The sequence below is a fragment of the Pempheris klunzingeri genome, chromosome 6 (assembly GCF_042242105.1).
Source record: "Pempheris klunzingeri isolate RE-2024b chromosome 6, fPemKlu1.hap1, whole genome shotgun sequence".
Lineage (NCBI taxonomy): Eukaryota > Metazoa > Chordata > Actinopteri > Acropomatiformes > Pempheridae > Pempheris > Pempheris klunzingeri.
In genome coordinates this window covers 1,974,926-1,990,822 of record NC_092017.1, presented here as the reverse complement: position 1 = coordinate 1,990,822, position 15,897 = coordinate 1,974,926, and the positions used below count along the sequence as shown (strand labels likewise).

Below are 15,897 nucleotides of genomic sequence, written 5' to 3'. Positions count from 1 at the left end.
TTTTTCTTATGGCACATGTGTGTATGCGTGTGTGTGTGTGTGTGTGACACTGTGTGGATGTGTGATCAGGTGTAGTTTTCAGTCAGGTAGGGCACATACATGATGTATGATGTATGTATGATGTATGTGTGTGAATCCTGCTGTATCAGTTTGATTCATTTGGATTTTCCTGTGACATGATGTTGAATACTCCGTAGAGACACACACACACACACACACACACACAGACTGTCCTGGAAAAACACTGATGTTCACCTTAAACGTCCAGATGACACTCAGAGTTATCATTTGTCTAAATGAACTTTTTTCTTTGTGAAGACTGTGATGAGCGTCGCTGAGTGTGTGTGTGTGTGTGTGTGTGTGTGATGTGCAGCTCACTCACTCTGGCATAGACGCTCCACATAGACGACATGTACATTGACACTGTACAGACTATGTAAAAATAAGTATATAGAAAGCAAGAGAGGAAAAAGCACCACGTGTAACAGTGGGAATTTGCTGTGGAAGTTGATGTAACAGGGTGGGGGTTGTTTCTTTTGTTCTTTTTTTAGTCTTGTTAAAGTGTTTTCCTTACATTGATAGAGGTCTTAAAGTGGCAGTTTAAACCCGTCTCTTACCAGTCTGTGGCCTACACACATTACGACCCATTACCCACTCAAGTACCACAAAGTGTTTTAAGCCTCGATATCTGTAACTGTAGATCTGATTCACGCTCCAGGAAGAAGGGATCTGTCCAGTGGAAAAGTTTGACGGTCTGAGATGTTCCTTCGTGTGTCGTAGAGATTACGGGTTGCAGGAGTCAGCTGTCGATCTACAGTAGCTGCATCACCATCTTTTGCTGAACTGTGCCACAAATCCTCTGAGCAGAGAGACGGCCTCCTCTCCTATGGACTCTCTCTCTCTCTCTCTCTCTCTCTTTCAGAAGAACGAAAAGTGACCTGTTCTATTCCTGCCTACATTTTCACCTTGTGTACATTCCTCCAGTTGTCAGTTTGAGAAAGTTCCAAAAATTGTCAGTTAGCTCCTCGACGTCTGGAGGGTTTGGGGGGGGGGGGGGGGTCCGTTCAGACGGAGTTCGATGATCAGACGAGCACTTTGTTTAAAGCCTGCTGACGCCTGAGCTCACCTTAGATCTGTGGAAGCACGAGGAAACTGACTTTGTCGCTTTGCCAAACTGATACATCGCACCTTCTGATATCTCCAAAGCTGTCTTATTCACATGTTCACACAGAGTTAGAAGCCCAACATGGTTTGAGCAGAGTTAGGCAGGATCTAGTCTTCTCTGTAGTGGTGTCGCTGTGTTTGAACTCCGTCCTAACGCCACACTAATTAAATTCGCAGAGAACAAACTTGTCCTTCATTTGACAACTGACTTCTTTATGAGGTATGAATATAGCCAGATGTTTTATTTGCAGCAAAACCTCTTAGTAAATGAGAAGCCTTGAGGATAGTGAGGCCAGGCTGAACTGTTGCAGGAGTGTGTAAGAGTGTGGATGTGGTGTGTGTTTGTGCGAGTGTCTTTGTTTTCTGTACAAAATGGTTGTAGATAGACCCAGCAAATCAACCAGTTAGCATGCAGACATAGGGTCTTCACTCTCTTCGACTTGAATTTACTAAAATATGAGAATATACAAGGAAAACAAACTGAATTTACAGAAGATAAGTGTTACAGTATTTAGCTTTTAAAAAAATCCACTAAGAAAAAGAATAAGCTTTTTAATCTGTTTTCTGATTGTTTTTTCTACTTGGTTCCTACTAATCATGGATTGGTAGTCGGTGTCGATGCTGTTCGTCTGATGTAAAGAAAAGGACATTGAAGAGAAGGTGGAAGACAGCTGCTGTGAAACTGCTTTTCACCTTCACGTCCATCCTCCAGCTTTTTCAGTTGTATTTTAATGTCCACTGTCACTCACACTCTGTCTGAGAGAAGACTGGAAGTGTAACGGACGCTGGTTTAATAAATGATTCAAATGTCAAACTAACACGGGACGCTCCTTTACTTTCCACAGATCCGATGAGACATCATTTTTAATAAATAGAAAGCACGTGGAACATATGACATCAGTGACATAACTAATAAAGAAAAATGAATTTTCAAAACCAATGTTAATGCATGAACTTCTAAAACCACCTCCCCGCTGTGTGTCTGTGCCCAGGGCAGATCTGGACGGTGCTGTCCGCTCACAGGTGGATGTAGCCACGGTGAAAATACTGCTGCTGGATCAAATGGACCGTGGAGAAGTGACTCGAGCTGCAGACGTGGTTTGAGAGTTTTCTTCATATGTGAAAACTCACTGGACTCTTTGTATCCATCTGAACTGAAGTCAAACTGGCCACATTCACTCTTCTCTTCTCAGAGGAGATGAAGTTCACGTAAAGTCAGAACACTCCTACGGGCAGAGATTCTTCTCTGGCCTGGTTCACATATTGCTGATGTAGTCTGCCATCGAGTCGGTGGATGTCCATCCTTCGACCAGTAGAACGCAGCATGTGCGGAGGCTCTTCAGCGCAGTGCTCCATGTGTCAGGGTCTCGATCCCCGGGGTTTTTCCTGAGGTCAAGGGTCAGTCTGTGTGGGGGTCTGTGCGTCCTCAATCTCACAGCTAACTCAAGCAGCTCAGCAGGCTGGATGAAGTTGGAGCTGTTTGGGAGACAATGCAGCGCCGTGGAAATCATGACATCATGTTTGATAGGAAAAGCTTACAGTACACTGAACACCAGAGGAGAAGAGAGAGAGAGAGAGAGAGAGGGAGGGAGAGAGAGAGAGAAAGAGAAAGAGGGGGAGCGAGAGAGAGAGAGAGGGTACTAGCTTCTCTCTCTCACAAGTTAAAACACAAAGGTCAACACTTCAGATCACTGTGCTGTGTGGGAAACAGGAAGCTCATGAGGCTAAACTGAAGCTGAACATGCATCAATAAAGGCATTCATCAGTATCCATGGAGACAGACTGACATCCACTAGGCTGTCAGAATGAACAGTAAATAGTAAATAGTGTTTGAGTTGGCCTTAAAGTTAGACACTATTTAATTGTTGTGACCACTTATCAAAAGCACTGATTATTAAAATACAAAAATATATTATAGAAAGAACTAGTCAAAGGTTTTATTTCTCATATTTCATTTGATTTCTCATATTTGTTATTTTATAACTCAGAAAAAATTTTTACAGTTGCAGGCGAACTATAGGAGTACTCGAATACAAATACTCAGTGTGCAGTGAAATTCAAAGGATTCCCTGGAGACTGACTGAAATAAAGGACTCATGGTGCGCTGTAGCTCAGTAATGACTGGGAACATAAAGTAGACTAAAGTAGGACTATGTTCACATGTGAAATGCTGCAGGTTACAGTATAACTGTCTGAATTTAAGGATAAGTATCGTCCCAACGGTGTTTTTCTTTCTATGACGCTAAATGAACTGAACTAGTCCAGTTCACTTTGAGAATATTTCCTCAGATAATGTAATGCATTTTTAAGCAGGTTCCCTCCGTGCTTTGCACAACACAGTGTGTTCTGTATTGAACAATAGTTGGAAACGACATTAGCCCCTACATTTTCAGTACACCTGACATGTGTGTGCACTTCTACACATGGATGAGCAAACGATGCACTCCTCTCTGGAAGTGTGATGCTTCTAGGTATATGGTGTGTGTGCACTTCCTACCTGATGTCCAGTTGTTTCACTGAGCTTGGTGACGACCCTGAGAACAGCCCTGCCAGCACACACACACTCTTGGCTGTGGACACAGGCAGTCACAATAGTTCACAGCTGGAACATTTGCTTCAAAACTTTCCATGAGTAACACCAACACCGCAGATACAAGCCCCCTCTCTGTTGAGATGGGGTGTTTTTTTAAATCCCTGCAGACGAGCCCATATTTTAGCAGGAAAACAGGCTGTAAACACAAACACATCATCACATCCATTCACTGGAGCACTAAACACGCATGAAGAAGAATACGGAGCAGGAAGAAAACGTGTGGATGGTGACGGTGCAGCGAATGAATTAGCATACGATGGAATCAACTCCATTCCAGTCGACGAGTTGAAGAGCAGGGAGAATTTATGTCGACCAGTATTTCCTTCGGCGTGCTACAGCCCTACATTTTACCAGCTAGTCACTGTGTGCTGTTTCCTGAACAAAACAGCAAAGAGGCTGGGACACAAACGGTCGCTAAAAAGCCCTCAGAGCTCAGGGAAGCTGCAAAACTGGTGATACTTTCTCTGTGGGATCATCATCATGAATGCCACTTCTCACATTATACATAGGTTTGATCTAATCTTAGTATAAAAACACAGATTACAGCTGCTTTTACATTGATTAACCCCGGTTTATATATATATATTGTAGTGTGCTTAATCTGGGTCTGGGTTAGTTGTGGTGTGAAGATGACCACGACATGAAATCAAAAGATTTGGGCTGATGAAGAAAAAGAAGAAGCTTCTTAACTCCACCCTGTCCACTCTAAAGCCATTTGTTGTTTCAGTTATATAATTCTAATTCATACTAATTAAATCCTAATAGAAACTGTAGCAGGATGTCTGTATGTACCAAGGCTAAGCTGATCACACACACTCTCATCAATGCTGGAAAACCTGCCGTCTCAGAAGAGGCTCACTGCTAAAAACACAGCTGGTGTATTTCTGATGGAAGCAGCACAGGGCAGATAAGGCGGGCAAAATAAAAGCCCCCCTGCAGACTTTCAATTGTATATTCCACCACATCAGTATTATTTTATCATTGGTGGCACCAGGCCAGACAGTTAGAGGGCTTTTTAACACTGTGGACGACGAGAAGTCCGTCTTGGAAAAACACTTTCACCTTCACTTTATCTGCGGCCACAGCACAACAAAGTTGTGAATACATAGAAGAAATACATTTAAAGCACACAAAACAAGAGAAATGTAGCCTGTTTGCTCATGTTATAAGCACTAAAACCACAGGACAGTGAGGTACCCAGTGGGGTCACTGTGTGTCCTTCTTAATACAGCCGCTAGATGGCACCAGAGTACGGACATTTTAGATCCCACACAGGGAGTCTTGGCACATTTTGCTTTCAGTGAAAGTCTCTATCCCAAAAGACGGAACATTTAAAGATTTACAAAGATTTAATGTTCCTACCAGTAGACCAATCAGTCTGCTCTCCGTTATCAGCAGTTATGGAGTCAGTTGTTTTTGATCAGTTGCAAATAACCAAGTGATCACTCCAGGCTGCTCTAGTCCTTATGACTGAACACTGGACAAAAGATTGAGCTTTAGATTTACCTGAGCAAGCTAGAATGTTATAGTTTCTCAACATTTGCGCTCTCTTGGATCAACAGTTAATAAGAGGACTCTCAGGGAGCTGCCCGGGGCCTCTTCTCTACTGTGGTTCATCAACCAGGAGCCATGGTCACACCTGCTGATCATTGTGCATTATACCAAAGATATAATTTTAAATCAGGACTTGGGAGGCCGGGTAAGTAAAAATCTATGTTCAGAGATGGCTTTAATAATGGATTAGTGTCCCATCGGAGCAGGCCGATGGGTATCACTTTGAACCACCATGTCTCTTTTCAGCACGTTGCTAATATTAATAAAAATGGGGAGAGGCTTAAGCTTCAGCAACAAGTGCTCTTGTTGCCTCTCACTCAAAGTGCACTACATTGTTGTTTTAACCATCGCATTTCTTGCTGAAACAGATTATTTGTGGCAGAATTACACATTTGAATTAGTTTGGATTAAAGCAGCCGTTGATTTATCACTGCCCACAACATCTTGCGTCCCCCCTAGATCTCAACGCCCCGCATCAATCTACTGCTACTGAGGGGCGTAGGAATGGGCCGAGGAAAATATATTTACGATAGTCTTAGTATCGTAGTAAACTATTTGATTCTTTATCATTTAGTGAATATTCAAATATTCAGAGATCATGGCCCATCCCTAACTTTTATGAGGCTTCAGTGCAATTTAGACTGAATGAGAGCTGCAGGTTTACACTCTTAACTTCTGCAGTGGAGTGGTACTATGGGGGAAGAGGAGGACTGACCACAGCAATAACTAGCTGTTATATTAAGAAAGACCTGAACAAATCTAAATTAATACTATCATCTTATGGTAGGATGGTGATATACTTCCTAATTCTTCATCTGATGATCATTAGTTACGTAGTCAACGATAATATAAGCAAATATGAATACGTTTCAGGAGAAAAAGGTCTGCTAACAGGATCTCTACACAAAGAGCCTACAGTATTGGTAGTGATGTATCCCCGTCTTGAATCCTGCGTGAGCGATGTGCATACCTAGCCGATTCTGAGCCAGGCTCAGCGTGTGGAGAGACGGCACCACCTTCAGAGCGGTCACCAGCTGCTGCAAACTCTCCTCCTTGTCGCTCCACTTTTCAAGAAGGCGGCAGTCATTAAACCGCAGCTCTAAGAGAGGGAGAGGAAGAAGGGCACACAATCACACCCTAGACTGATCTTCCAACATGACACTAGGGAACGCTGCCTTCAGAAATCCTAAAGACACATTAAGCCATTTTTCCATGTGTGATCTACTTTAATATTTGAACTTCGACACCCTGTATTGTCACCTGTACCCTTGCTCAAGGCTACAGGGCCTTAATTATCAAGTATAGAACACAGTTGTGCATTTCAGCCTGAATGCTTTTATACTGACATTTCTCCATAATGCAACAGTACAAATTCTGAAAATGGAGAATTTTACATGAACTCCTTATTTTTAACCTCTGGAACCACAGTCAATATATGGAACCACTGCTAAAACTACATTCTACAACTATTCATTCAACAGCAACGTTTATTTATGTGCACTGTCCCTGATAAATAAGTAATAAACAAAGAGCCAATGTGTGACATTTGGAAATTTCAGAGTCCATAAAATCACCATAAAATCTTGTTTATACAAAGCAGACGTGCCGGACCACGCCATAAACAGCTATGAGACACACTGTGAGTGTTTTCCACCGCACAACACTGTAAAAATGTGTTGGAGGTGTGCTGGTTGCAGAAAATGCTGCAGGAGCCTGTCACCTGCAGCTTTTCATCTTATCAAGGTTTGTTCATCATGTAAAGTGAACATGCAAATGCGTGCTGGCTGTTTCTGCTTGTACTATTCCTCCCTGCAACATTTTAAAACTAATGAACACGGTCAAATATCTTGCTGGGATCTGTTTTTAATCGCAGCAACAAAGCTCTGTAGTTTTGTGAAAATCACATCGCATTTCATTTGCTCCTTCACAATAAAAGCCTCTCAACTGTATGCTGGTGGAAAGCTTTGGGTTTACATCCGTGGAAAAAAAAAAAACCTAAAAGATACTGCGGCAAGCCTCGCAAACAACACTGAGCCAGTATTCTTTCATTTTCAGAAAAAACTAAACAATCTACTTTGCTCTTATGTTCTACATACATGCTGGTATCAAGTTTACACGTAAAGACTGAACAGACGGCGCTCCTGCTGCCACGAGTCTCCTCCTTACCTTCCAACTTGCAGTCTCTCAGTAGATTTAGGATCTCTGGGAGACAATCAGACAGGTTCATGTCCTCCAAGCTGAGACTCCTCAAGAAGTGATTTGACTCTAAAAGGCGATGGCACGTTATTACTGGCAACATACATTTGATTTAGAGCTAGACTGATGCATCATCATTACATAGTTTGTCTTCCAGAGAGAGCCGACATGCTCATTTTTCAACTGTAAAACGTCCTTCTGGGTGAGTGTCTCCCTGAAGCCCTTCGAGGGCCTGGACACTCACACTGTAGGGAGCATTTACCTGAGAGCGTGGTGAGGAGTTGGCTTTGAGAGTAGCCGCTTGGTAGTCTCAGACCAGCTACATGAAGAGAGGTGAGACGTGGCGAGCGCCTCAGGACTGATGTGATGAAGTGCAGGTTTGTTTGGAGCTCAGCTACTTTGACTGTCAGCTTCTCCAGAGGCAGCTCTGCTGACACGGGGTTAAAGCAGCCACGTTAACTTGACTTTCAATACGAAATGTGCTTTTCATTCATTCATGCAGTATTGTTCAGGAGGAAGTCGTTATCGTTCTGCAGTATGATCCATTTAGATAAGCTCTTAGACACATTAGGTTTAAAACTTCTACAACCTGGGCCTTATTCTGTACACTGTGGTGGGTGTTTGCAACAGTTTACATGATCATTTTGCCGTTGACCTGCCTGACCTGGGGGTCTGTTTGACAGCTCCTGTTTCACAACCCGTCTGACTTCTACTTCTACTTACTGATGTCACCACATTCCTAGATCTCAGCAATTAACTTGGTAGGTGAACTGTTATTTAGAGCTGAAGCAATTAATCATTAAATAATCAGGTGATCGACGGAAGGTTTGTTGACAACAATTTTGATAATCAATGAGTCGTTTAAGTTATTTTTCAAGCAAACATCCTCTGGTTCCAGCTCATCCTGTGTGCTGGCTTTCTCAATCATTAAATCCTTCAACCAAATCAAATGATTCTTCACCGTTTTCTGACTTGCTCAGAAAGTAATTTTCTGATTAGAAAATATTGAAAATACCAGTTCCAGCCTTAATGTTATCGTTACCAATATATATATCATGATGAGAGCTGCGAAAATGTGACTGAAGTTGTAATAAACCAAAGCGAGCCTTTAACACACTTCAAGGAAACTTTCACACCAAGTCTTCAAATGCTACGCAGATGCTGATGATAGTGTAGACCCTTTCATGTTCTGATAACAGTCTGCTGGTCCCTGGAACTACCCTGTTTATTCTCAACATGGACCTCAGCATTAAAGCCATAAATAATCCTGAACACTCAATCTGGTTTAGACCAGACCATAATACTGACTCAGCACTTATCTTTCCAGAAGAACCTCGAGTTTCAACAGGTACAATACACTTTTAATCCTGCTCACTTCTAAGTGTTACTTCACTTTGGTAGAAGCTTCATGGCACCTGACATATCTGACTCCGCTGTCCTGGGATGATGTGGCGTGAAGCGTGGTCCCCACATCAATGTCTGCACCTCCACGTGCAGGGATGTCACACTGGGACTTGCGCTCAGCAGAATCTCCACAAGCTTGGTGCACGGCAAGACGCTGATGCTCAGATCAGTGAGGGAGCTGCAGGAGCTCTCAGACAGTTGTTTCAGGGCTCTGGCCAGACCCAACACTTCAGAGTTCCCGAATGTTGCTGCACAAACCAACATAAAAACAATAATAGCGTTTACAGATGCCACGCATTTAAACATGATGCTTTTGCAGTTCGTAGTTTGTTGGGATGTCGCAGAAAGGATTCTATCAAAGTATTATGCATAAATGAAATGTTAATGGATTTAGTTCAAACTTACAAAAGCTGTGCAGAGTTAGCGAGCGAAGGCAGAAAAATGTGGGCAGGGCGGAGTTTAGAACTCTGAGGGAGCCGGACTGACACTGCCTGATCTCCAGACACTCAATCTGTCCCCATGGACAAATCCCCGCTGACGGACCGTCACATGGAGCGAAAGTCTGACAGATAACCTGTGGGTCCACGGTAAAGTTTGCTTTTCCAGATTCCTGCCCCTCCCCCTCCTCCTCCACAGATACAGAATCCAACTTGGGCCGTTTGCATGGGGCGGCTTGATCATCCTGATCTTCTGAAGGCCTGGTCTCAAGACCTGGACTGCAACTGGCCCCGTCTGAACTGGCTGAGGAGACTTGTGAAACACAAGATGCCTTTTTGCAGTGCATTAGGTTCTTCAGCTCTGGGTTTATGTACTGAGATCCCCTTCCATGCAGGAGCCAGGCCAGCACAATGGGACACTGCATATGTACGACCAGTCTTTTAGCCTCCCCGTGGTCCAGCAGGCGATGGAGGACATACAACGCAGTTTGTGTCTTCCTCTCTGACAGATCAGTGCATTGCGTTATACCAACACTCCTGATGCGCTGTTCTAGGAGGTTTAGAAGAGGTCGCTGCTCCGCAATTAAACACTGAAGGGGCTTCTGCGAGCTCATAATGAGTAAAAATTTTGTGATGCATTTAGCTGCAGCCCACAGGAAGGATGGTGTGTTTAAATTTGTGATGTTTCTATTAACAAAGGGGTTCGTGAAGCCATAGAATACGAGAGTAAAAAGCACTCTCATGACTTCGTGTTTGGCCTCTTCTTCTTTGCGAAAGTCAATTACCTGAAAGACAGGACATGTATCACATCTGGGTTCTAGATTAGGTTACAGCATGGGATTTTTCATCATTAAAGGACACATTATACCTACATGGTTAGGTCCACACATATCCTGTAGGACTGCAACCCATCCAGAATGAGTCGATATCCCTGAGAATGCAAAATGACAACACCATCTCTATGAATAAAGAAAAAGTACAAAACACTATAACTGCGCTTTACCTCCAGGTCTTACCTCTCTGATTCAGGGAAGGCTGGAGCTCATCCAGCTGACATATAGTCAGACGAGAAAGAAGATCCTTAATGAGAGGCGTAGGGAGATCTAAAGTATGAGAGATTAGGACACAGGTTAGGACAGGTGAGGACAGGTTAGGACAGGTTAGGACACAGGTTAGGACACAGGTCAGGACACAGGTTAGGATACAGGTTAGGACACAGGTCAGGACACAGGTCAGGACACAGGTCAGGACACAGGTTAGGATAAATTAGGAGAGGTTAGGACACAGGTTAGGACACAGATTAGGACACAGGTTAGGACAGAGTAGGACACAGGTTAGGACACATGTTAGGACACAGGTTAGGACACAGTTTAGGACACAGTTTAGGACACAGGTTAGGACACAGGTTAGGACACAGGTTAGGACACAGGTTAGGACACAGGTTAGGACACAGGTAAGGACAGAGTAGGACACATGTTAGGACACAGGTTAGGACACAGGTTAGGACACAGTAGGACACAGGTTAGGATAGCGAAACTTCGCTAAAAGAGCAGCCCTAATGAAGGACTTTACCAGCTAAACTATTAAACAGAGTTCAGTTTAACGTTAGCTACACTCCATTCATGGCATATGCACATTTACAGGAGTGACATGCTGGCTTCTCCTGTTAGCAAACAGTCAGCTTAGCTTCAAAGTTAGAAGCCTGGGTGTTAGCTCTCCAAGTACCGTTACTGAACACAGCGTATATATTTACTTACCAAGAATAGCATCAGTGTCCAGAGCAGCAAAATGAGTCCTGACAGCTTGGAAACATGTCTCCTTCAGACATATCTCCTTCGGCTTCCCTTGGTCTGCTTTGTGGTCAGAGTTACGCATTGTTTAGCAGTGATGTGTGTCGTTTACTACCGAAGCTCAACTGTCACTCAGCCCTGCTTCCATCCGCGCCGGGTCAGGCCCCGCCCCCTTCTTCTCCTTCGGCTTCTGTGGTTTTTACGGCGGGCTGCCAACCAGCGTGAGGGGTGCATGGCGCCCCCTAGTGTACCGTCCTGAATATTCCAGGAAAGCCCTCCACACCTTCAATACTCCACTCTGTCCCCATTTCAACCACCCGTCCTACAGTCTGCCCACCGTTTTCCTTTAGTCTCCTGTGACACACTTTTGGATTTTGTAATAATTTGAGATGTATTTATAGACTTATGTATTATTATGCAGCAAATACAATACAAAGTAGAAAAGAGAGCGCATATGCAAATAGAAATTATTTCTGATTTTAACCAAAACGCCCTAGAAATGGTGCAACCTCCAATTTGTCTGGAATATAATCTAGGGACAAATAGGAAGATATGATTGAACAGAGCTGAGATGCTGTCCCCCTCTCTGCTACAGGAAGAAAGGATGTCCTCTGATGTTATCAGTTTGCTGCTGACAGTGCTCCTGTGCATGACCACATCGTGGAGATGGTGAGCATCAGTGTGATGCACTTTGTGCAGCATCACTACTCCTAGCAAAGAATGAAGCTCCATCGCTTAGATAGAGCCAGCCTTCCTGATGAGCTTATTGAGTCTGATGCTGTCGACTGCTCTTACCAAGCTGCCCCAGCAGGTGACAGCAAAGAAGATGACACTGGTTACAACAGACTGGCAGGTTATTCTCAGCATGGCACCGCAGAGCAGATCCTCGGCCCTGTTGTAAATAGCCTCAATGTTCTTCTTCCACGTCTAGCCACTCCTTCCTGCCCTGCAGGAATCCCATCTCCGCTATTCCCAACACCCGACCATCCACAGCCAGGTGCTCACCTGTGTCTTATTCTCCCAGCACCCTGTCAGCACACCTCTTTCCCCTGGTCAGTGTCAGTTGTCAGTGCTGCTTTCTGCCTTGTTTTGCAGCCATCTGCCTCTGACCCTGACCTGCCTACTGGCCTGCCTGTTCAACTTTCTACATGATCCACAGACTGATGCATCTCTCCCTTTTGATAAGTTTGCCTGTTCGAAAGCCTTGTCAGCACAAGATTATGAACCATTGTTGTCCACCACAAGAGAAACAGAAGCCTAACTTAAATGAAATACTAATGTCATGTTTTAGAACCAGAGAAATATACCAAAACACTCTTGAGGGTAATGGTGTGGAGCTGCTGGCTTCAAAGTACTCCCAGAGTTGGAGAGTCTGGAGTTCACATATCCTCAGCAGAACTAAAGCTGCACTTGTGAAAATTGTAAGAGAGCTGGCACTGATGCTTATTCATATGTAGTGCCTGAGTCAGGGTGTGTAGCACTTACAGAAATGTGTTTTCATAATTTGTCAGAGGTACTTTTATTTGTTGGGTCCACAGAGGAGGTATGCCATTCCTCTTGCTTCTCTTCCCTCATGGGAATAAGTGTTACAAAAAAGCAAAGACAACATCTGATCTACCCCCTGAATAACAAAGCAAGTTGAGTCCATTAGATTTTGTTTTTACATTTCTCTTTAGTAAAATGGTAAATGGTCCGTATTTGTATAGTCAGTTCAACTACTCAAAGCGCTTTTCCATCACATCCTCATTCACCCATTCACACATCATTCATTCAGGAGGAATCTAAGTTGGAGGAGACTGTTCTTTCACACACTGAAGCTGCTTCAGGAACAAGTTGGGGTTCAGTCCCCACAGCCGCCCTTTTACTTTTCAAAAGTAAAGTTACAAAGTGCCACAATGTACACAATAAAAACAGAGTACAAGAAGCAGGAACAGGAAAAGATGAAGTAAAATGTATAAAACAAAGTAGATAGTGGTGATAAGTGAGATAACATGCTTTCTAGTCATTTGTTTTATGATATTCATTTTGCAATATGTAGAATTAATATATATAGTAGCCTACATATATCCAAGTATTTGCAATTCATTTGCAAGACGTAGTTATTTTACAAAGAGTTACATAAAACTGAGGCTCTGATGTCATTAAACTGTATACACATAAAGCTCAATGTTTTTGCATAAATACATAAACTATTCTTTTAAATCTTCAGGGCATCAATTATGTTATTTGTGAATTACATACAGTGGGGCAAAAAAGTATTTAGTCAGCCACCAATTGTGCAAGTTCTCCCAGTTAAAAACATGAGAGAGGCCTGTAATTTTCATCATAGGTACACTTCAACTATGAGAGACAGAATGAGAAAAAAAAAATCCAGAAAATCACATTGTCTGATTTTTAAAGAATTTATTTGCAAATTATGGTGGAAAATAAGTATTTGGTCAATAACAAAAGTTCATCTCAATACTTTGTTATATACCCTTTGTTGGCAATGACAGAGGTCAAACGTTTCCTGTAAGTCTTCACAAGGTTTTCACACACTGGTGCTGGTATTTCAGCCCATTCCTCCATGCAGATCTCCTCTAGAGCAGTGATGTTTTGGGGCTGTCGCTGGGCAACACGGACTTTCAACTCCCTCCAAAGATTTTCTATGGGGTTGAGATCTGGAGACTGGCTAGGCCACTCCAGGACCTTGAAATGCTACTTACGAAGCCACTCCTTCGTTGCCCGGGCGGTGTGTTTGGGATCATTGTCATGCTGAAAGACCCAGCCACATTTCATCTTCAATGCCCTTGCTGATGGAAGGAGGTTTTCACTCAAAATTTCACAATACATGGCCCCATTCATTCTTTCCTTTACATAGATCAGTTGTCCTGGTCCCTTTGCAGAAAAACAGCCCAAAGCATGATGTTTCCACCCCCATGCTTCACAGTAGGTATGGTGTTCTTTGGATGCAACTCAGCATTCTTTCTTTTTACCAAAAAGTTCTATTTTGGTTTCATCTGACCATATGACAGTCTCTCAATCCTATTCTGGATCATCCAAATGCTCTCTAGCAAACTTCAGACGGGCCTGGACATGTACTGGCTTAAGCAGGGGGACACGTCTGACACCGCAGGATTTGAACCCCTGGCGGCGTAGTGTGTTACCGATGGTAGCCTTTGTTACTTTGATCCCAGCTCTCTGCAGGTCATTCACTAGGTCCCCCCGTGTGGTTCTGGGATTTTTGCTCACCGTTCTTGTGATCATTTTGACCCCACGGGGTGAGATCTTGCATGGAGCCCCAGATCGAGGGACATTATCAGTGGTCTTGTATGTCTTCCATTTTCTAATAATTGCTCCCACAGTTGATTTCTTCACACCAAGCTGCTTACCTATTGCAGATTCAGTCTTCCCAGCCCAGTGCAGGTCTACAATTTTGTTTCTGGTGTCCTTTGACAGCTCTTTGGTTTTGGCCATAGTGGAGTTTGGAGTGTGACTGTTTGAGGTTGTGGACAGGTGTCTTTTATACTGATAACGAGTTCAAACAGGTGCCATTAATACAGGTAACGAGTGGAGGACAGAGGAGCCTCTTAAAGAAGAAGTTACAGGTCTGTGAGAGCCAGAAATCTTGCTTGTTTGTAGGTGACCAAATACTTATTTTACCGAGGAATTTACCAATTAATTCATTAAAAATCCTACAATGTGATTTCCTGGATTCTTTCCCCCCATTTTGTCTCTCATAGTTGAAGTGTACCTATGATGAAAATTACAGGCCTCTCTCATCTTTTTAAGTGGGAGAACTTGCACAATTGGTGGCTGACTAAATACTTTTTTGCCCCACTGTACATGCATACATCACGCAAGGTCAAAGGGATTTGTATGTGTGAATCCCTACAAGGACCACAATGACAGCGCCACCACTTGTAAACAACAATACATTAGAAAAGAGAAAGACTAAAATGCAGTGGGCATCACTCTCCCACAAATTGCCCTCTACATACATGCACACAGCCTCCTCGTTATTGCATTGAGTCCCGGCTGCATTGCTCCACGCCTACAGGTGCTGTTGTTATGTTGGAGAGTGAGTTGTTACAGTGACACCCCGGTTACATGCCTCACATGTGGTGTCACTAGTGCAACAAAATGCTCCTGACATCAGTCTAGCGGTCTCGTTCATTTGTCAAAGAGAAATGTACAAACAACGCCCAGTGATCAGACGCTGTGGAAACACTGATGACAGATGGCTGTGGCACCTGTAGAACACAAAGTTCCCAGCGTGTTCTCCTCCTGAAATAAGACAAGTGTGACAAGTTGTTTTAGGATTGAAGAGTTTTCTCATTTAAACTGGCTCCATTTAAACGTACTTGCACGACCTCCGTTTGCCCCCCTCTTTGAGAAGGAGATGTATCTTCACACAACTTCCGTTTCTCAGTCACGTGACTCCTGACAGAATATTTCCTAACCAGACTGTTCTGTGTACACCCCCAGGAAAATAGCGATATGAGGAAAAGTCTTAATGATTTCACCAACTCTTTTCTGCTCTAAATGAACATTTCCTTCAATTATGGCAATCCTGCTGTGGACGAGCTGAAACGCTTCCCAGTATTCTGTGAACAGTGTGGCCGTTGTTTGACTGACTGACCTGAGCTCTCATGTTACAGCGCCACAGGTTTCTGATTACCGAAGGTCGTGTTTCAGTCAGGTGAAAACCCGAGAGAAGGACGGGCTGAGGCTGCGGAGACAAAGGAGAAGGAGGAGTGTGGAGGGGACTGCCTGGTAA

General features: G+C 43.5%; 1 protein-coding gene across 1 annotated transcript; it reads right to left on the bottom strand.

The window, feature by feature from the left end:
• Window positions 1-2,018: 2,018 nt before the first annotated feature.
• Window positions 2,019-11,223, bottom strand: lrrc41 (leucine rich repeat containing 41). The gene is made up of 10 exons (XM_070832496.1): window positions 11,106-11,223; window positions 10,365-10,451; window positions 10,221-10,279; window positions 9,317-10,133; window positions 8,923-9,159; window positions 7,770-7,934; window positions 7,478-7,576; window positions 6,282-6,410; window positions 3,662-3,734; window positions 2,019-2,640 (listed from the first exon to the last, which is right to left on the bottom strand). The coding sequence occupies exons 1-10, from the start codon at window positions 11,221-11,223 to the stop codon at window positions 2,421-2,423; spliced, it is 2,004 nt and encodes a 667-aa protein (XP_070688597.1). The 3' UTR covers window positions 2,019-2,420.
• Between the last annotated feature and the right edge of the window lie 4,674 nt (window positions 11,224-15,897).

What these genes read in the sequence shown, in the direction of transcription:
- lrrc41 (XM_070832496.1), bottom strand. Translation starts at nt 11,223, where the DNA reads ATGCGTAACTCTGACCACAAAGCAGACCAAGGGAAGCCGAAGGAGATA. An exon ending in GGACACTGATGCTATTCTTG is followed by an intron (nt 10,452 to 11,105) that starts GTAAGTAAATAT and finishes CTCATACTTTAG; the next exon opens with ATCTCCCTACGCCTCTCATT. An exon ending in ACTCCTCACCACGCTCTCAG is followed by an intron (nt 7,577 to 7,769) that starts GTAAATGCTCCC and finishes ATCGCCTTTTAG; the next exon opens with AGTCAAATCACTTCTTGAGG.